This window comes from Acinonyx jubatus, chromosome A2, assembly GCF_027475565.1.
Source record: "Acinonyx jubatus isolate Ajub_Pintada_27869175 chromosome A2, VMU_Ajub_asm_v1.0, whole genome shotgun sequence".
Classification (NCBI taxonomy): Eukaryota; Metazoa; Chordata; class Mammalia; order Carnivora; family Felidae; genus Acinonyx; species Acinonyx jubatus.
Genome location: NC_069383.1, coordinates 22,741,275 through 22,764,003, shown reverse-complemented (window position 1 = coordinate 22,764,003; position 22,729 = coordinate 22,741,275). Strand labels below are relative to the sequence as shown.

General features: G+C 36.9%; 1 protein-coding gene across 9 annotated transcripts in view; it reads right to left on the bottom strand.

Moving 5' to 3' along the window:
• Nucleotides 1-1,987: 1,987 nt before the first annotated feature.
• The window catches only part of TMEM209 (transmembrane protein 209), a 34,438-nt gene continuing 13,696 nt past the window's right edge, over nucleotides 1,988-22,729 (bottom strand). For 3 of the 9 annotated variants that reach the window (XM_053218081.1, XM_015071059.3, XM_015071060.3), the window contains exons 8-15: nucleotides 22,288-22,359; nucleotides 20,201-20,297; nucleotides 14,651-14,776; nucleotides 12,181-12,278; nucleotides 10,618-10,732; nucleotides 10,427-10,524; nucleotides 7,930-8,003; nucleotides 1,988-3,188 (exon numbers count right to left, since the gene is read on the bottom strand). In XM_053218081.1, the coding sequence (XP_053074056.1) occupies nucleotides 3,134-3,188; nucleotides 7,930-8,003; nucleotides 10,427-10,524; nucleotides 10,618-10,732; nucleotides 12,181-12,278; nucleotides 14,651-14,776; nucleotides 20,201-20,297; nucleotides 22,288-22,359 (735 nt within the window). In that variant the 3' untranslated portion in view covers nucleotides 1,988-3,133. The other 6 variants (XM_053218083.1, XM_053218082.1, XM_015071061.3 and 3 more) reach the window with 6 other exon arrangements.

The following is a 22,729-nucleotide window of genomic DNA, read 5'->3' as shown; positions in this document are numbered from 1 at the left end:
AGCCCCGCTGTTGCTGTCCGGTCCCGGGGCTGCTTCCTTCTCCTCAGGCCTAACACAGAAGGAAAGCCAGGGAGCCTGGCTGCTCGAAAGGCATCCTTCAAAGAGGAGAATGCAAGCCTTTCCCAGACGGTGGCTTTAGCCATTGTCAAGTCGTCCCGAACAGCAGGACAGCTCAGACTAGTAAAAAACTCCGTTCTTTTCGGCAGATGAGAAAAGATACGAGGACGCACCGTTAGACCAAAAGTCACTTCTGAATCTATTCATATGGCTGCTGAGTGCCAGAAAAGGGGCACGGATCCAATCACCCTGGGGGAGAAACGACTGCCAGCTGGAGTGGTCAGGACTAGCTCCAAAAAATAGCAGGTTTAATCAGAGTGAAGTCTCAAGGCAGGGGCAGGCTGCTCTGGGGGTTCCCCAGAGAGTGAGGGGGACAAGCGGGAGGAAGCGCACAGAGAGCCCAGTGAGCGGCAGCCTGCCCTGGCTGGGGCCGAGGATCTGGGAGAAGAAGGCTAGCTTGGGGCCAGATTGTGGAGGGCTTTAAATGTCAGGGTAAGGAATTGATCAGGGGAATGAAATGATCAAACAGGTGTTTCAGGAAGATGAATTTGAAGAGAATGTGCAGGATGAATTGGAAAGTCTGGAAGCTCGGCAACAATTAGGAAGCTGCGAGATGAATTAGGCTGTCGTAGTGGTCCTATGTGAGTTGATAAGGGTGCAAATGAGCACAGGGGCAGCAGAAACGGAAAGGGACAGCTGCAGGAGACACTGTTAAGAAAGAATGGATGCGGTTTGCTGCCTAATTGGATTGGGGACCCAGGGAGCGAAGGAATCAAAGATGACACCGGAGTTTTGAGTGTGGGCAACTGGTAGTACAATGAACAGAAAAAGGGAGGTTAGAAGAGCGAGCGGGTTTTGGCAGATGTGAATTCAGTTCCGGTCACACAGTCCACAGGACACACGAATGGAAATGTCGGACGCCAGAGCTCAGGCGGGAGAGACATTATGGTTGGTGGTAAATTTGGGAATCAGATGCAGAGAGGTGATAAACGAAGTTGTGGAGTGAATGAGATCTCTAAGGAAAAGCAGAGACAGGGAAACACAGGACCAAGACTGACCTTTGAGGAAAAGTCCACATTTAAAAGATTGATATTCTAAAAAAATAAAGGACTCTGTTCCAAAGCCGGGTTTAGAAGTGCCAGCCATATGCTACGTGTCTTCACCACGGAAATATCCGTTTAAAGTGTACCATATATCAGTTTGAGAAAGCCAAGCAACACAGCATTTTTGTCTTCGTGGGAACTAAATTATGAACACCTAGATACGCTCCTAAAACAAATTTGGCTGAAGTAAAGGCTGATATTCATTGGGGTGGGGGGGGGGAAGGATAAATGATACAGAGAACATAATCTAAAATCAACATAATTGGTGGATCTGATCCCACAAGGATGAGTCAAGCAATGAAAAGAAAAACTCGTGAAAAATACCCTATAAATAACATTTAATTAAAGTGGGTATTTACTCATTTTAACACAAAGACCCAAAAAATTTTACCATATTTGCAGTGCACTGTCTTCCTGACGTGTGAATGCCAACTAATTTATCAAAGTATTTTTAATAAAGGCTACATTAAAGTATAAGTTGGCTCAAACACTTGTGGAGACTAGTCAGTATAAGAAAACTACCTAGAATATAGTAACCCATGCTAGACTCACAGTATGCAAACAAAAGAGCTTTTCTTTTTTAGCATGTATCTCTAGTCTTTTTACATGTATATTTCCCACATATTATATTTTCTTGATAGTCACAAAATAAAAATATTATAGCTTTGAATTTTTGGACTAAAAGCTGCCATAAGTCCTATAAAGAAAAAAAAACCTTTGTCTTAATGCGTTAAAATTTTTCCCTTATTCCCTTTAATAAAGAATGTTAACCATGTAACAACTGTTATTCTGTGACACCTTCAATAAGTTTTGAAACAGTACTTAGATTTTCACATGTTCTCGTATTTAACATGTTTAATTGACATTTTCTTCTAAAATACCACAGCAAACATGTTCAACATACATCAAAAGCAGTGAAAAGAAACCTCCTTTCCTCTGGACATAGGACTTTCAAAACACAGGAACGACTTGTTGAAAAACAGAATTTACAAATTATTAAAAACGGGATGCACATATAGGACCAAAATGCAGTTACTCAGAAGATTCTAGTTTTGTTTCCAGGTTTACGTAAGGTGACAGAAGTGGTCTCTAATAGGATGTCAATCCGGAAAACAAACACACTTGCTAGCTAGCCTTCAAGGTCCTATACATAGATACGTAAGAAAATAGAGTCAAGCAAAACTCAGTCACTTCTTACTCTCCAGATATTTTGAACATATCTAAAAAAATTTAAACAGATATTGTATGATCTCAAAAGAGAACTCTTAAAATAACACAGTCAGATTGAATTATTAAAAAGAAAGCAAGAGTTTCTTAATGTCTTCAGTCTTTTAACCTAAGACCCAGATAGTTTAACTCTGTGAGTTAATCTGAGAGCTGACTTCTAAACATGCCAACACTGTCAAACCTCTTTCAATATTATTTAAAAATGCACATGGACTAATAATACATTGCTTACAAGTTGATCTCATCTCTTTACATGTGGGCCTTGGGCTGATCTACAGAACAACAGGGAAGTAAAGAGATAAAAAAGGTGAATTAGCAATTTCCTTGTTTCTTTTTAAGTATTTACACCAAAAATGCGATTGAAAAAAATAATTTTTTTTTTTTGTGGGGAAAAATCAGGTGGATGATTCTCATTTGTAGGTTACAATGAAAAAGGACTCAAATTTCTTAAGGGGAAATTGCACTGTTTTGGGTCAACAAATATCTGAAGGTTTGCAGTTTCACAGACAACTGAAAAATCTGAAAGGTAATAAAAAAAGTGAAGGTAATGTCTCTCGGTGTAGAGAACACAGGAAATACTTTAACAAGAAGTTTCATAATAGCTAATTTTTCGTTAAATCTAAAAGAGTCTGTTAACACACACACATGTATCTTATTTCAAAAGACACAGTGACTCAGAGATGCTTAGATTCAACTCCTGGTTCAATCAAATAAAAGTCCTAATGTTTGGAATTAAACGACCCACATTACTCGCCAAAAATCCACAAAATATTCACACCGGATAGACCAAGATTAACTCTCCTATAAAAAGAAAAAAAAAAACTTCTTAGTTGAATTGATTTCCAAACATTTAAGGTCTCTTCAAATAACAAAAACTAGTCTTTACAAGGAATACATATTTAACTGATAACATTTAATGCCATTCTGTAATGAGTTATGTTACATATGGCTTATCAGGTGGACCCTAGTAATAGTAATTGCTTTCTTCACTGGGCTTAAAACCCCAATTTAGGACAAATGCGTTTACAGGGTGTGGAAAATTCAAGGAATATTACAGAATAATTTTAGCAAGATTAAAGTAGAGGTAGCAATTAAATTTTTTACATGGAGGTTACATGGAGAGCTTCTAGGTTTCTTAGAGAATTTTACCTATTAAACCCGAATTAAGAATTTACTAATTATTATGGATGCTTTAGTGAATGTGTACATGGGAATTCTTAATATAGCTTAAACTAAACCCTACTTATATATAAACAAAAAGAAAAATCTACTCCTACTCTAGAGAGTACTATACAGTATTCAAAGTACAAAGGAGAGGACTATAAGAGAAAGAGATTACTCATCTGACAAAGAAATCAACCTCCGATGTCCCAAACTGAAGAATCAAGAGACAGCCGCATGCCTCTATTATTTGGAACTATAATAATATCAGAAGAAAAAGGCTAAGAGAGTTTCAGGTGGCTGTCTTTAGATCAGGTGGCTGATCAGGGAACTGGTTATTTCTGTCATGAACTTATAGCACCACAGGACTTGTAAAATTATGAGTAATTATTGCTTTTGACAAAAATTTTAAAATATATACACATATTACAAAAATGCCCTTCAAAAAAAGGTCATTTATGTATTAATTGGCTTTTCCCATTTCTTCAAGGAACTCTTCACCAAAACTGCCAATGAGAGGGGCACCTGGCTGGCTCAATCAGTAGTGCATGCAAATCTTGGTATCAGGGTTGTGATGTTGGGTGTAGAGTCCCATGTTGGGTATATTTAAAAAAAAAAGAATCTTAAAAAAAAAAAACACAAAAAAACCCTGCAAATGCTAAATCTCAATCTGATAGGAAAAAAGTTTTAATTTTGGCTTGTTTTATATGAGGCTAACCAGCATCTTTTTGTGATTATTAGCCATATGCACAAAGCTTTTTTGTGTAAGTTTTTCATGTCTATGACCATTTTCTATATATTTTCTTTCTAATGAATTTATATATGCTCTTTACATATGATGGATATTAGCTTGGACTTGCTATATCTGTTGCAACTATAAAATTTTGTTTCAGTTTGTCATTTAGTTGTAGCTTTAAACTTTATTTATGGTTTAGTTGCTGAACAGAACACTTAAATTGTTGTGCAGTTAATTCTGTCTAGATTTTTTCCCCCTTTTGGAAGTAAACCAGTCACCTCATTCCAGTAACTGCACAAATATCTGGCATTGACTGGATAATGTATTTGGATCAATCTGCTGCTGCTTTATGGGCATGATTCCAAATGGACTCTATTTGAGCCACTTGCTTATTTCCTTTAAGTTATAGGATAGTTTTTAAGCATTTGATTGTTTTAGAATGTATCAAGTAGATTAATCAATCATCTAAAAAGTTAATAATTTCAAAGTTTTTCCCTTGGTTAAGAAAAAAAAAAATCTCAAATAAATAAAAGATGTATTAGTTTTAGTTTGAAATGTTTCTTTTCCACATTTAAGTTGCTCAATAAGATATGCACTTCATTTATTTATTTTTTTTTTAATTTTTTTTCAACATTTATTTATTTTTGGGACAGAGACACAGAGACACAGAATCGGAAACAGGCTCCAGGCTCTGAGCCATCAGCCCAGAGCCTGACGCGGGGCTGGAACTCACAGACCGCGAGATCGTGACCTGGCTGAAGTCAGACGCTTAACCGACTGCGCCACCCAGGCGCCCCAAGATATGCACTTTAAAAATTGTATGAATTCTTCTTGGCCTCTAAGTAAGTCATTACCCCACTAAATATTTCAATCTTATTTTACTTTATTTATTTTTTAAATAAGCTCTATACCCAACACGTGGCTTGAACTAATAACCCCCAGATCAAGAGTTGCATGCTCTATAGATTGAGCCAGCCTCCTAAGTACTTCTGAAATTTTTCCACTTTTATGTGGACAAAGCGTACCTAGCACTCAACACAAACTTCAAGCTATCATGACAAATCATTAATGCATCAAAATGTCAATTTGGATCTAGAGAGGAAAAGATAAACTTTCAATTAAAACCAAACATTCGAGGGGTGCCTGGGTGGCTCGGTCAGTTAAGCGTCTGACTTGGGCTCATGGTCTTGCAGTTCATGGGTTCTAGCCCTGTGTCGGGCTCTATGCTGACAGTTCAGAGCCTGGAACCTGCTTTGGATTCTGTGTCTCCCTCTCTCTCTCTGCCCCTCCCCTGCTCATGCTCTGTCTCTGTCTCTTAAAAATGAATAAATGTCAAAAAAAAAAAAGATTAAAAAAAAAGCATAGGATAATATGTTTAGGCACAATACATGTTTAAACAAAATGAAAAATAAAACCCAGATCAACTTATTCCCAGAAAGTAGTCTATAAACATACACTTTTAACTGCTAACATTGGGTACTCAGAGGCAGTGGGATTGAGAGGCTGACCAGATGGGAATTTTCAATTTCTAGTCTATACACTGCTGTAGCATTTAGGTATTTGCATATTGGGCATGTATTACTTTTGTAATTAAAAAATAAGGAAAAAAGAATATTTAGTTTAGATGCTTCACAAAAGTGAGTTTCCTATTTAATCTTTCTTACGTTAAAACATATATGACAATGGGACACATGGATGGCTCAGTCAGTTAAGCGTCAGACTTCGGTTTGGGTCATGATCTCACAGTCTGTGGGTTCGAGCCCCGCTGTCGGGCTTTGTGCTGTCATAACAGCTCAGAGCCTGGACCCTGTTTCAGATTGTCTTCCTCTCTCTGCCCCTCCCCTGCTCGTTCTCTCTCTCTCTCAAAAATAGATAAACATTAAAGAAAAAAACATATATATATATATATATATATATATATATATATATATATATATGACAAAAGGGGATCCTAGGTAGCTGGGTTGGTTAAGCGTCTGACTTCAACTCAGGTCATGATCTCATGGCTCAGGAGTTCGAGCCCTGCACTGGGCTCTGTGCTGACAGCTCAGAGGCTGGAGCCTGCTTCAGAGTCTGTGTCTCCTTCTATCTCTGCCCACCATCCGCAAAATAAATAAATATTAAAAAAATTTTTTTATATATGCTAACTAATTTGGATGTAAATTAAAAAAAATAAAGAAGAGAACTAAAAAAAACTTGCTAGGATTTTGATAGGAATCACATTAAAACCATAGACTGATTTGGTGAAAAAAAATTTTTTTGGACTGTTTATGTCTTTTAAAAATCTTTGAATCTAATATGTTTAAGGACAGGAACTTGGCTTTCTCTAGAGCAGTACTGTCCAGTAGAAATATAATGTGATGTCAGTGAAATGCAAACCACATACATCATTTAAAATTTTTTTCTAAATATATTTTTAATTTATTTTTGTTACTTCTTAAATTTTATTTATATTTAATTTTATTTATATTTAATTTATTAAATTTATTTGTTTACATTTAATCTTATTTATATTAAAAAAAATTTTATTTTAAGTGGGTTCTATGCCCAACCTGGGACTTGAACTCACGACCCTGAGAGATTGAGTCGTGAGCTCTACTGACTGAGCTGGCCAGATGCCCCCATAATTTTAAATTTTCTAGTAGACATCTTAAAATTTTTATAGAAAGTAAAAAGAAACAGGTTTAATTAATTTCAGTAATATATTTCATTGAATCCAATATATCCAATGTATTAATTCAACAGGTAATCAATGCACAAAAGTATTAATGAGATCTTTTGTACCCCCCTTTTTCTTGAGTCTTCAAATTCTGGTCTATATACATTACACTTACAGAACATCTCAATTCAGATTAGTCATGTTTCAAATGCTCATTGTCACATGTGATGGATGGCTGCTCTATCAGACAATGTAGTTCTAAAACACACATAAAACAGGACACCTAAGCTAAACTGAAAAGAGGCATGCGTATCAGAACTGGAATGGACCCCAGACGTTCTCCACTCCAAGCCTTTCACTTCACATTTTCTTAACGTCAGGTTTTGAGAGTTCTAGACCTTGCATTACGAGATTTCCCCAGCCTTAACCAGTCCTCCTGCTTCAAAATATTATTTGATACGCTAATATTTTGGATCACCAAAATGACCATATGACAATTCTGAATTTATTGAAACAGGACGTGAGCTTCATTCTAAATATTTAGAATAACAAAGTAAACAATTTCAACTGACCATTTTTCTGTCCCAGTTAATAATATTATGGAATGGGTGCTGACTCAGCCTCTCTAGAAGTATAAACATTTTGCAGAAGGCTGTGTCTGAAATGGGATGGCTTTTGTTTTGTTCTGTTGATAAATTTTAAATTGGCAAGAGCTTGAAATACATCCTCAGAGTTGCTTCTTGAGGGACACAACCGTAAAGCCAATGAGGGAAACCAGTAGGGAAATGGAGGTTGGTGAGGAATCAATGGATTTGCCCAAGAGAATAGAACTGGTTAGTGACAGGGCTGAGCTAGTGCCAAAAGCCATATCTCTTGTTCGGTCCACAATCTTTTCAATATATGATGCTGCTTCTGCAGAATCTTAACATGGGAAGAAAAACAGTAAATAAGTTAAGTACTTGCATTTTTAAAGCATCAATACCTACCCAAGCATTCCTGACTCTTTGGTTTTTATGATGTAGAGAAACATTAACAATGTATGAAACATATTATTTCGGCCCTGGAACAAAGACAAAAAAAGACAGCAAGATTTAAACCAAGCCAAGCCAAAGATTATACAAATCAAACAAAAAGATAAATGCAGATCCTATCAATTCACATTCTACTAACTCAGAATTCCGTGTAATTCAGACTTTCATTTGCATGGATTTGTACAGAAACTTCAATGGCCCAAAATATTAACACTTATAAAGCTGGAATATTAAATTTGAAAAAAATGCAATTAATACTCTCTTCTAGGAATCTGAAGGAGAACACGATTTATGATTATAGTCAATATAAAATTTTTTTGTAAAGAAGCTGGTAACAACAATAACTACAAAGGTCATCAATAGAACTGAAGTCTGCAGTTAAGAGTAAGATACCTGAATAGAAATGTAAACTGGTACATAACCTTTTGTATAAAAGTAGTTTGGTAATATATTTTAAAAGCTTTGAAAATATTCTGTAACCTAGAATTCCACTTTTGGACTTTAACGAAATTACCCAAAATGTAGACAGCTATACCCATAAAGATGAATATTCAGCAGTATTTATAAAACAAAGATTTAGAACATCCAAAATGTTCAATGGTAGGAGAACGGTTGAATAAATTATGTTACAATCTTATAATAAACTTAAAACAATTAAGAAAAAAAAATTTTTAATGCTTTTATTTATTTTTGACACACAGACAGAGACACAGCATGAGTAGGGGAGGGGCAGAGAGAGAGGGAAACAGAATTTGAAGCAGGCTCCAGGCTCCAAGCTGTCTGCACAGAGCCCGATGCAGGGCTTGAACTCACCAACTGCAAGATCATGACCTGAGCCGGAGTCGGACGCTTAACCGACTGAGCCACCCCCCAGGCACCCCATATAATGATAACTTTTTTATAGCCATTAAAAAGTATTTCTATGAAAGATTTTTATAGGATGGAAATTATATTTAAGTTAATTAAATTAAGAAAGATTTTTTTTTCTACCATTCACTTTAAAAAAAAAATTTTAATCCAAGTTAGTTACATAGAGTGTAATGATTTCAGGAATAGAATTTAGTGATTCATCACTTACATATAACACCCAGTGTTCATCCCAACCAGTGTTCTCCTTAGGGCCCATCGCCCATTTAGCCCATCCCCCTACCCAACGCCCAGCCAGCAACCCTCAGTTTGTTCTCTGTAAGAGTCTCTTACGATGTGTCTCCCTCTCGGTTTTTATCTTATTTTTGCTTCCCTTCCCCTATGTTCATCTGTTGTGTTTCTTAAATTCCACATATGAGTGAAATCATGTGATATCTGTCTTTCTCTTATTTCACTTAGCATAATACACTCTAGTTCCATCCACGTTGTTGCAAATGGCAAGATTTCATTCTTTTTGATTGCTAGGTAATATTCCATTGTATTCATATACCACATCTTCTTTATACGTTCATCTGTCGATGGACATTTGGGCTCTTTCCATACTTTGGCTATTGTTGATTGCCCTGCTATAAACATTGGGGTGCATGTGCCCCGCCAAAACAGCATTTCTGTATCCTCTGGATAAATACCTAGTAGTGCAATTACTGGGTCATAGGACAGTTCTGTTTTTGATTTTTTGAGGAACCTCCATACTGTCTTCCAGAGGGGCTGCACCAGTTTGCATTCCTATCAGCAGTGCAAAAGAGTTCTTTAAGGAAGTTAATTTTTAAAAGGAAATAAAACTACATAAATAATATGATTTCAACCCATAAAATAGCACAGAGAAAAGGCCAAAATGAAATTTACCAAAGGCAATACCACAAAAATGTTAACAATAGCTGCCTTTAAGTAATGGAATGAGTGATCTTTCTTTTCAGAATTTATTTATTATGAGACAAAGTGTGAGTGGGGGAGGGACAGAGAGTGAGGAGAGAGCACGGATCCCAAGCAGGCTCCGCACTGCCAATGCCGAGCCCGACGTGGGGCTCAAACCCGTGAGCTATGAGATCATGAACTGAGCCGAATGAACTGAGCCGAAGTCGCATCCTTAACCGACTGAGGCACCCAGGTGCCCCTGCTCTTTCTTTATACTTTCCCAAATTAAGCATATATTACTTTTATAGTTTAAAAAAGGGACATTTAAGAAATTCATTTTCCCTAATTTAAACAGTTTACCTGTTCCTTAGACAAGAGACTTTAATTTAAAAAATATTATCAAAGCAAATCACCATGACCTTCCTCAATAGCCATTTCTACATTTAGAAGTAACTTTGGGGGCGCCTGGGGGGCTCCGTCATGATCTCACGGTTTCATGAGTTCAAGCCCTGCGTCCGGCTCTGTCCTGACAGGTCGGAGCCTGGAGCCTGCTTCCGATTCTGTGTCTCCCTCTCTCTCTGCCCCCTCCAGCTCGCACTCTGTCTCTCTCTGTCTCTGTCTCTCTCAGAAATAAATAAACATTAATTTTTTTTTAAAAAAAGAAGTGTACCTTTGGAAGATTGTACACATGACGCTGGTAGATTAGCTCATAATGAGGAGGGTTGATAGCACTCTGATAGATGCAAAAAACATTCTCATTTGTCACATCTGTAAAGGAAATACGCTACATTAAAAAACAAGCTAAACCTCTAGATATATCTCATGTGAAAATCTCAACTCATTCTGTTAGGAGGTTTATACCTGGTTTATTTGGTGTCTGAACAAAGTGCTGAGAAGTAAATGTCTTCCCGTCAGGGTACTTAGGATGTGGAGGTAATCTGGAATCAAGGTAGGTGCAAAATACATGCATGATGATCTGAAGATGAGGAAACAATTTTTTTAAATCAGCATGAAAATCTATCATAGATATAAGCCCTTTGAAAACACTGCTGTTTATGATGACTCCAATCTTTAAATGTTTCCCTAAAGAGAGAACTAGCAAAATGCTTTCAAGTAGTTGTATTTATAAGATGAAATCTATAAAATGAAAAGACAAAGCAAGACATTCCAAGTCTTCTGTTAAGTGGATCATTCATACTCATATAGTTAATAACAAAAAAACAAGATAAAAACAGACATACATTCTCAATTTGAATATCATCATTTGGAGCTTTATGTTTTCCACACTGACGGTCACTATTAAAAAATAAAAAACATCTTGAAACTCTTAAATGTTCAAAAACTTTACACTCTTTGATCTCATAAATCTTAATTCCAGGAATTTTTCTTAAAGCCATAATCCCCAAGAATAAACATGCACCATGATATTCCTTACAATATTATTTAAATTTTTTTTTAATGTTTACTTATTTTTGAGAGAGAGAGACAGAGACAGAGCGTGAATGAGGGAGGGTCAGCAAGAGAGGGAGACACAGAATTCGAAGCAGGCTCCAGCCTCTGAGCTGTCAGCACAGAGCCCGATGTGAGGCTTGAACTCACAAACCATGAAATCATGACCTGAACTGAAGACGGATGCTTAACTGACTGAGCCACCATGACGCCCCAGTTACAATATTATTTAAAACAGAAAAACAAAGGTTCCTCCCCTACCACATTTCTCAAACTTTTAGGTCCAACATAGGAAAAGTTAATGGACACTGGGTAATAATGAAAAAACACTTACACAACAAAAGTGAAAAAAAAAAAAAAGGATACAAAATTTTATGTATGGGATAATAACAACTATGATAAAAACATTAAAAAATAGCACAATCTTGGGGCACCTGGGTGACTCAGTCATTTAAGCATATGACTCTTGATTTTGGCTCAGATCACGATCTTAGGGTTGTGAGATCAAGCCCTGCGTTAGGCTCCGTACTGAATGTGGAGCCTGCTTAAAAGATTTTCTCTCTCCAGGGGGTGCCTCGGTGGCTCATCAGTTAAGCCTCCAACTTTGGCTCAGGTCATGATCTCACTGCTCGTGGGTTTGAACCCTGCGTCGGGCTCTGTGCTGACAGCTCAGAGCCTGGAGCCTGTTTCAGATTCTGTGTCTCCCTCTTTCTGTCCCGCCCCCACTTACACTCTGTGTCTCTTTCTCTCACAAATAAACATTAAAAAAAATTAAAACAACAACAACAACAACAACCAAAAAACCCCACCAAACTATTAGCAGTGGTTAAGATAGATGCTGGTACAATTTTAAACTTTTATTTCTTAGTTTCTAAGTTCTTTTTAATATTTATTTTTACAATGGAAAAATAAAAGCACATAAATCCAATTAACATGGGAAAATGTTAAACTGAGAAAACAGAAGTAGTGACTTACAGCTGAGTCAGTGGGCAGGTCTGTATCCCACTTCCGTCCTTTGAAGTCTCCACCTCTATTCCATCTAAATGAACTCATACAGCCTCCCTGAGAAAGTTCTGAAGCAACAAAGATGAAATTTAAGAAGCCAAAAATATGAAAAAAAAAAAAAAAGAAGAAGAAAAGGCTAAGGGGTTACAATAAGGGAAGCATAACACCTTCAAAACCTGATGAAAACACCCTAACATAAACACAAGATATAAAATAGTAACTCACACATCACCATGAAAAAAAAAACCAGACAATTCCAAAACACAGAATAAAACTACCATTCGGGATTCTTAAAAAAGTCCATGTCATGTGGGGAGAAAAGGGGGACAGAACTGTTCTAGAGAAAGAGACCAAAGAAAGATAAAACACCATAAGGTAATGTGTGAAACTAGACTCTATTCTGGTTAGGAAAAAAAAGAGTAACATTCTTTGGACAATTGGGAAACTTGAATATGAATTATATATTAGATGATTTTAGAAATATTGCTAATTTTAAAGGTCTGTTAAATGTACTGGGTTTATGTAGAAGAATGTTCTCATTTTTAGGAATTATCATACTAACAAGTAATGATATCTATAATGAATTTCAAATGGTAGAGTAAAAAAAAAAGTGTGTGTGTATATATGTAGACAAAGAGAATCAACTATAGCAAAATGTTGCTAACTGTTCAATCTAGAAGGCCTCTATCTGTTCATTGTACTTTTTTAAGTACAATTTTTTTAAGCTTTTTTGTATATTTGATCTAGAATATAACAATACTTTATATGTACTTTGTATATATGTGTGCACACACATTTCTTTCTGGATATACAAACACCTTGCTATCTATCAGGCAATCTTGCCAAAATATTGCAACCTGAATTTACACGAAATACAGAGGACAGAGGATCATGTAAAACCACACCCCATGGGCATGCATTCAGTAAAATCCACAACATGGACAACTCTACAGGACAAACAATCCAGTTTTTTCAACAAATAAGTTGCAAATGAAAAAAAGGATGGACAGGAAACCTATAGCTTAAAAGTAACTAAAATGCTGTATCAACTAGTCACAATATATGATAATATCTGAATCCCAATTCAAGCAATACCAAACAAAGTAATTACACATTTTATGAGATGGATGGATGGATGGACATCCGTACATACATAGGCTATATATTTCATGATATAAAGAAATTGTTTTAAAAATAATAGGTGTGGGGGCGCCTGGGTGGCTCAGTCGGTTAAGTGTCCGACTTCAACTCAGGTCACGATCTTGCGGTCCGTGGGTTTGTGCCCTGCGTCAGGCTCTGGGCTGATGGCTCAGAGCCTGGAGCCTGCTTCTGATTCTGTGTCTCCCTCTCTCTCTGCCCCTCCCCCGTTCATGCTCTGTCTCTCTCTGTCCCAAAAATAAATAAACGTTGAAAAAAAAAAATTAAAAAAAAAAATAAATAAATAAATAAATAAATAAATAAACGTTAAAACATTTTTTTAAAAAAATAATAGGTGTGATAATTGTACTGAGGTTATGTTTTTAAAAGGCCTTATCTTTGAGACACATACAGAGCTGTTTACAGATGAAGTGACAACAGCACATAGAACTATATATAACACAGGAGGGGAGCAGGTAGATGGGGATATAGATAGGGCCAGGGGTGCCGAGAGGCTAAAGGCTGCCAGGCCCAGGGGCTGTGTACAGGAGGCTTGAGCACAATGTTGTGTTTAGTGTTAGGAATATCTGAATTCTCCTGATAATAAAAAGTTTTTTTAAAAGTCATGAAAAATGCTTATTTCTGAACCCCAGTCCAAACCTGGGGGAGAGAGGGTACCATAATGTTTTCAAGTTAAGATTTATGATAAATCTGAAGAGTGAAATACTATTTCTAAAGCTTTTTTTACTGATGAGAACATTTTACAGTTTATCCAAATAAAAGCAGGGAAGCATAAAGAGAGTTTGGGAGTATCAGGGAGGCTAACTTTCCTGATTCTCACATCCGTCTCCTCAGAAGATCACATTTCCCTCCAAATAATCCGAATATAACAGAAATTCAAAGTAGCAACACATTAAATATACATTACAAGAATTGAAAGAAAGAAGGACCAACATGCTAAAATGATAAGGAATGTCACAGTGGCACCCGTTCTTAGTGGTTTAAGGGTAGAAAATAGGTGAAATATTTACTGCAGCCCATGTAGCTCACATTTAAGTTTCCCTCAACAGAATGCAATTAATGAGCACATTTAAGGCTAAATACATCATTCTGACAAGTCTTAGGCAATATGAAATATAAAACCCAAACGTTATTCAAGTATAATAAGCCTTAACTAAGCCCTAATTAAATATATGTTCATAAAACAAAAAAAAGTGATACTTAAAATTTTTTTCCCCTTGTTACTTTTATTTATAAAATCTCAAAGTAGTGAAATTTTTTTCCTCTTCAAATTACTAGTTACCTTTAATCCTTTCGAACAAGTATTCCTGATTGGGTGTAAGGTCTAGATACTGCACAATCGTGTTCAAAGTCGGGATGAGAGGAGCTTTGACCAGAGCGGCTTGCTTCAAGCTAGTAATGCTAGCCTCTGTTAAAAACAAAACACATAGGACACAGATTATTCTTCATGTGGGTCTCTTCCTTCAATAGGCGTTGAAAGAATAAGTGAAAGTAAGAATAGAATAGTTTACTTTCACAATGAGCATTATCGCCTTTACCTACAATTTATTTTATTTCTGGCATGGTGGCCAGATTTATAAACACACACACCACTTGCACACGCACGCCAAAAGCAGCAGCCAGATCCATTCTGGTAAATCTATACACAACTGATACAAATTTTTTTTGTGGGGTATGTATAAAAAGATACACGATAGCTTTCAAAATCAGGTTGAGCTGGGGTGCTTGGGTGACTCAGTCGGTTAGGTGACCAACTCTGATTTCGGCTCAGGTCACGATCTTTCAGTTGGTACGTTTGAGCCCCCAGTGGGGCTCTGCGTGTAGGGCTCATCGCTGACAGCTTAGCCTGCTTGGGATTCTCTCTCTGCCCCACCCCTACTCAGCTTGTGAGAGCTCTCTCAAAATAAATAAACTTAAAAAAAACCCAAAAAACGTTGAGGGGTGTCTGGGTGGCTCAGTTGGTTATGTGTCTAACTCGATTTTGGCTCACGTCATGATCTCACAGTTCCTGGGTTTGAGCCCCACGTCGGGCTCTGCACCGACAGTGCCTGCTTGGGATTCTCTCCCTCTCTCTCCCTCCCATGCTCTCTGTTCCTCTCCAGCTTGTGCTTGCTCGCTCACTCTCTCTCAAAATAAATAAATAAACTTAAAAAAAAAAATCACATTGAGTTAAAAGTTGCCCCTTAGGGGCACCTGGGTGGTTCAGTCAGCTAAGTGTCCAACTCTTGATTTTGGCTCAGGTCATGATCTCACGGCCGTGAGACAGAGTCTAGTGTTGGACTTCCTGCTTAGCATGGAGCCTGAGATTCTCATTCTCAGGGCACCTGGGTGGCTCAGTCGGTTGAGCGTCCGACTTCAGCTCAGGTCATGATCTCACAGTCCGTGAGTTCAAGCCCCACGTCAGGCTCTGTAGTGACAGCTCGGAGCCTGGAGCCTGCTTCGGATTCTGTGTCTCCCTCTCTCTCTGCCCCTCCCCCACTCATGCTCACTCTCTCTCTCTCTCTCTGCCAAAAATAAAGAAAAAAAAAATTAAAAAAAAAGATTCTCATTCCCTCTCTTTCCCTCTTCCCCTCCCTCTCTCAAATGCTCGCTCTCTCAAAAAAAAAAAAAAAAAAAGTTGCCTCTTAAGCCACTGACAAGTAGAAACTTTCTATGACAGTGATTTATCATATCAGGAAACACAACTATACAAAGAAATTAATAAGCAAAAATTTTCAGAACGTCCAACCTTACGAGTAATGTCCAGTGTTGGGGAAAAAGGCATTCTTCTCTGTGACATGGTTGCTAGAGTATAAACTGGTATAAGCTTTTCAAAGGGTTAGGTACATCATCAAAGCTTTGATGTATTTATTCCTACTGAACTAACCACTTCTTTTTTTTTTTTAATGTTTATTTTTGAGAGAGAGAGAATGTGCGTGTGCCCACTAGTGAGGGAGGGGCAGAGAGAGACGGAGAGAATCTGAAGCAGGCTCCACGCTGACAGCAGAGAGCCTGAAGCGGGGCTGTAACTCACAAGTCCTGAGATCATAACCTGAGCCAAGACCAGACGCTTAAACAAGTGAGCCACCCAGGTGCCCCAACTCCACTTCTAAGAAATTATCCCCAAGAAATCATTACAAATGTACACAAAGATTTAGGCAAAATGGTATTTACTCACAGCATTATTAATAACAACAAAGGGAAAAAGCCCTACATTTTAGATAATCAAGATCAGTTAAATACAATGTATTACACATACAAAAAAAAAAAAAAAAATACAATCTAGCCACAAAACCAGTACTGGAGAATATTTAACAAATAGAAAAATTGGGGGAAAAAGCAGTTAACAAAATTGTATGACCCTAATTTTTTTTTTTTTTAATTTACATCCAAATTAGTTAGCATATAGTGCAACAATGATTTCAGGAGTAGATTCCTTAGTGACCCTTACCCGTTTAGCCCATCCCCCTCCCATAATCCCTCCAGTAACCCTCAGTTTGTTCTCCACATTTATGAGTCTCTTCTGTTTTGTCCCCCTCCCTGTTTTTATATTATTTTTGTTTCCCTTCCCTTATGTTCATCTGTTTTGTCTCTTAAAGTCCTCATGAGTGAAATCATATGGTATTTGTCTTTCTCTAATTTCACCTAGCATAATACCCTCCAGTTCCATCCACGTAGTTGCAAATGGCAAGATTTCATTCTTCTTGATTGCTGAGTAAAACTCCATTGTATGTATATACCACATCTTCTTTATCTATTCATGTATGACCCTAATTTAAAGTGGCTCAGTTGGTTGAGCGTGTGACTTCAGCTCAGGTCATGATATTGCGGTTTATGAGTTCAAGCCCCACACTGGGCCCTCTGCTGTCAGCACAGAGCTGATTCAGATCCTCTGTCCCCCTTCCTCTACCCCTCCCCCACTTGCGCACACAAGCGCTCTCTCTCAAAAATAAACATTAAAAAAAACGTACATGTGTAATATATGTCCTCAGCTCCTAAATATAGTTTTTAAATTTTAATGTTATATTATGGTATAACTTACAATTGATATACATATATGTAGTTAGTATCATAATCAAAAATAATAATTGTGACTTAAAATTGATAGTTGTTATCTCTGGAAGCAGAATTATGGATAATATTCTTGTGTATTTCTGTCTCTACTTTCCAGCCTTTCTACAATGAACATAATATACACTGCATTTTGTAGTCACAAAGCAATGTTGTCCTTTTTTTTTTTTAAGTTTTTATTTATTTTTGAGAGAGAGTATGAATGGATGGATGGGCAGGGATAGAGGGAGACACAGAATCTGAAGCAGGCTTTAGGCTCCGAGCTGCCAGCACAGAGTCTGATGTGGGGCTTGAACCCACGAACCATGAGATCAATACCTGAGTTGAAGTCAGACGCTTAACCGACTGAACCACCCAGGCGCCCCCCTCCCCCCCCACCCCAGCAATGTTGTTCTTTTCAAAAAGCACATCACACTGGTAAAATATTGTAGAAAATAACATTTTTATAGCTTTTAAAGAAAGCTCAAAGAGAACAAGCACAGGTTCAAATAACATTACCAAGATCTAGAAAGTAACTATTTGGGCTTTGCAGTCTAACAGTTCTGGCCTCAAAACACTGTTCTGTGTTGACACTGGGCAAGATACTTAATCTGTGTCTTAGGAGCCTCATCCATAAAATGGGACACTGACAGCTAGCTTTCAAGGTTGATGTGAGGGTTATACAAATTACACATGAAACACTTAGATACTCAATAGACACCTTTGGGATATACAATTCTATTCTTAGTCTCCAGAGAATAAAGGTTGATCAAAAGACACCCAAAGTAAAAAAATAAATAAATAAAAGACATGCAAAGTAAGTAGAAAGTACTAATGTGCAATCCAAAGCACTTAAATATTTCAAGGAAAAATTTATTCTCTACAAAGAGGTGGTTGAGGGGCGCCTGGGTGACTCAGTCGGTTAAGCATTCGACCTTGGCTCAAGTCATAATCTCACAGATCGTGGGTTTGAGCCCTGTGTCAGGCTCTGTGCTGACTGCTCAGAGTGAGGAGCCTGCTTCAGATTCTGTCTCCGTTTCTCTCTGCCCCATCCCTGCTCATGCTCTGTCTGCCTCTCTCTCAAATATACAACAATACAAACATTAAAAAAAATTTTTTAATAAAAAAAATAAGAAAGAGGCGCTTGACTAAGATATTCCTTTTTCTTTTGAAACCTAATTACTTAACCCTAAATATGTTATGGTAAATATATTTTTGGCAAATTATATGGAACCTTAATAGTTTCATTTTTTGCAGGTAAAAGAGTTGAAAATAGGTGATTTTCAATTAGCACTGTTACACATTCTTTATGCTTTGTACAACTTTGGAATTAATATCTGACAAGGGACTTGTATCTAGAACATAAAAAACACCTCAATGATAAAAAGACAAGTAACCCAGGGATACCTGGGTGGCTCAGTCAGTTTAGCGTCCTTCTCTTGATTTTGGCTCAGGTGATGATCTCATGGTTCATGAGTTCGAGCCCCATGTTGGGCTCTGTGTTGACAGTGTGGGACCTGCTTGGGATTCTCTCTCTCCCTCTTTCTCTATCCCTTCCCTGCTCGTTCTCTCTCTCTCTCTCTCTCTCATAATAAACAAACTTAAAAAAAAAAGACAAATAATTGAATTTAAAAATGATAAAGGATCGGAAAAGGTATTTTCTCCTATGAAAATGTATGAATGGCCAATGAGCACAAGAAAAGATGCTCAACATCAGTAGACATCAGGAAAATGCAAATCAAAACCACAATGAGGAACCATTTCGCACCCATTAGGATAACTATAATAAAAAGGATAGACAAGTGTTGGTGAAGATGTGAGGAACTGAAACCCTCATACGCTGCTGGTGGGAATGTAAAACAGCACAGCTACTTTCTAACAGTCTGGCTGTTCCTCAAAAGAATAAACATGGAGTTACCACATGGCTCAGTCATTCTAGCCTAGAGAAATTAAAACCTATGTCCACACAAACACCTGCATACAACTCTTTATAGCAGCATTATTCATAATAGCCCAAAAGTGAAAACTCAAATGTCAACCAACTGATAAATGGGTAAACAAAATGTTGTAGATCAATATAACAGGATATTGTCTGGCAATAAAATGAAACGAAGCAATGATAAATGTCACAACACGCATGGATGAACCTTGAAAACATATTAAGTGAAAGAGCCAGTCATAAATGACAACATGCTATATGATTCCATTCATATGAAATATCTAGAACACACTTATCTATAGAGATAGAAAGTAGATTCGTGGGGGGTGCCTAAGTAGCTACGTAGGTGGCTCAGTTGGTTAAGCATCCAACTTTGGCTCAGGTCATGATCTCGCAGTTTGTGGGTTTGAGCCCCACATCAGGCTCTGTGCTGACAGCTCAGAGCCTGGAGCCTGCTTCGGATTCTGTGTCTCCCTCTCTCTCTATCCCTCCCACACTCACACTCTCTCTCAAAAATGAATAAACATTAAAAAAAATTTAAGAAAGTAGATTGGTAGTTGCCTTGGGCTGCGGAATGCGTTATTGGGAAAACAGGGTGACTGCTAAAGGTTATGTGGGGTTTCCTTTTTGGGTGATGAGATATTCTAAACTTGATTCTTTTTGCACAACTCAAATCTCTGAATTGTAGACTTTAAAGGGGTGAACTGTACAGCAAGTAAATTCTAATATATATTATAAACATTTAGTTTTGTCCTCACCTCAAGATAACAAAGGAAGTTGTTAAACAGCCCAATAAAAAAAGAAAATTTCTACTTGGCAGATTCACTGAAGGTAAATCAAATGTTGGTCTCTATTTTCACATACCTCCTATCTGAAGCTCAGGACAGCCCATTCGTCTCATCTGTGTGCTGACAGACTCAATCTCTTGTACCAGTGGCACTAATATTGTCTCATTGATCCACTAGGGAAGAAACAAGGCAAAGATTTCACACACATAATTCTAAAGTATTTCTCAAATAATGATATTCATGAAACACTAAGAATATTTTTACTGTCTTGTAGTTGAATATTAACAGAATATAGTGAAAGACAATGAAGTAGCAGCTACCTGAAGTCTAGACAGTTAAGTAAGCAAGCCAGCAGAGTGTAAAAAGTTATACTCTTAAATCACATATGCCTGCTTTTTGCTGACGAAAATACAAAAATTTTAGTTAAGTTTTTCTCAAAATTTCCTGTGGTTATTATACTTAGCTAAAAGGATAATCTCCGATTTACATTTCTACAGCAATTATCATACATTTATCCATGTCGTGTTTATACTGGTTTGTAATTAATAAGATAGTTTTTCAAACTAACATAATTAACTCAGCAGGCTTACTCAATTTGCTAACTACGTGGAAAACAGATCTATTTGATACTGGTTTATGCATATTAAAATATTTCTTTAGGATTAGAACCTCAAATGCCACTTTGGATGGCTAACATCAATCTAATTCTGGATGTGAAAAGACTGTCCAAGGAAACACCCCATTTAAGTTGTTCGTGTGTTATGTGTTTCACGTAGGTGTTCGTGGCAACTTTAACTGCTACGTTAGTTCTATTTCCATGCTTCTGTTTAACTATAAAATGGAAGGGTGAAGAAGTTTCCGATGAAATACAAGTCTACAACTCCTTATACAAATTTGTGAATTAAGAAATCTATAAAAACAAAACTTTTCAGTAATCCATTTAGCAAGCAAATCAGATATACCGCAAGGCCTGAACTAAATTCCAATGAGGCTATTTACACACTTAGTGTGACTATTCACATGTTTTGCTACAAATATTAATGTCTTTGATCACCGCGTGCTAACCAGACTCTGCTAGTAAGTGGTATTACACAATATTATATGCTATATGCACACTGCTTTTTAAAAAATATCCAAAAAACTTGAAACTTTCAAGACTGTAATTAGAAATAAAAGAGAGTACAGTACTAGGACATCATTTTATTCATTCATTCTTCCAACATGTACTCAATGCATTCTACTCGCGAGCCACCCTTGGGATGCAACAAAATTACCCAAGGGGTTCAGCGCTATATTCCCTATGTTGTACCCTTCATCTTCGTGAGGGAATTTTTATGTTTAGAAAGCCATCCAGTGCTTCTGGTTCAAGAAAACAGGCTGCTATTTTCACTACTCCCTCCTGATACCTAATTAAAATTATAGTAAAAGAATAAAAAAGTAGACAAGTGATTTCAACATATTTCTCGAAGATGTAGAGTGAGTGGATGAGTGTTGAAGGGTGAAATAGTGGAAGAACTGGCAGCCTCCGTGGAATCCAAGCGGAACTACCTGCAGTGGAGGGGGGCCAGCGTGTCCAACAGAACTTGGGACATACAGAGACTACAGAGGGGTAGAAAGAGGCAGGGCTGAAACAAGGGAACTCACTTATTCTGTATGAATTGGCCAAAGAGAAGAGGTTCTTCTCTAAAACAACTGAAGAAATTGAAATATTCTGAAGGAGCTTATAATATACATTACCTTCTCTCTCTAACTTAAAAAGTTCCCTGAGGGCAAGGACCTCATTTTTGTTTCCCTCATATTTCTAGACATATAAAAGGTTCTGCCAGAAAAGCTCTTTGAAAAATAAAATGGAAAAAAAATTTCTGAAAAAAAATAAATAAAATTGAGCTGTTGGGAAGATCTTAATAACTAGATATGTTATTTCTTTATCATTCAAAAGAAACTGATTTACTAAATATGGAGAGAAAAACAATCTGATGAAAACAGACACCATAAGGTAAATGTCATGTTTATCCTTACATATGTGTCATCCATATTGCATTTTTCATAATAATTAATTCTGATACTCTAATTAGTAATTAACACCTCTAAATAATACTCTAATAACACACTTCGCATAGTAAGAGGCAACAACATCGTCTGAAGAGTAATGTCAGAACTTACATTTCTGAACTTAGCTGTCCACGAATCCATATGATCAAGAAGTTGTCTATTCATAGTCACTCTTGCCCAAACCTATTAAAAATATGTTTCAAATGAACAATCAGTGAGGAAAAATCTTGTCAGAAATTGGTCACTTTCCTCAACTCTCAAAAATATGTGGAAAAAAAAATCTGAAAAACAACTTCATCAACACTGATATTCATCTAATTAATATGTAAGAACATGCACAGACAGATCTTTAAAATTCCTTATGTTGGTATGTTTAAAGAAGATTCCTGCTTTATGAACAAAACAAAAATCTTATTTTTGGTATTAAACTGATAAAGTTCAAATGTTCTAATCCAAATGTATTTTAAAAGCAGGAGTCTTGTATATATTAAGTACAAATAGATACTTGAGATACCTTTTTATAAATGAATGCAGAAAAACGTTTTAGGCAGGA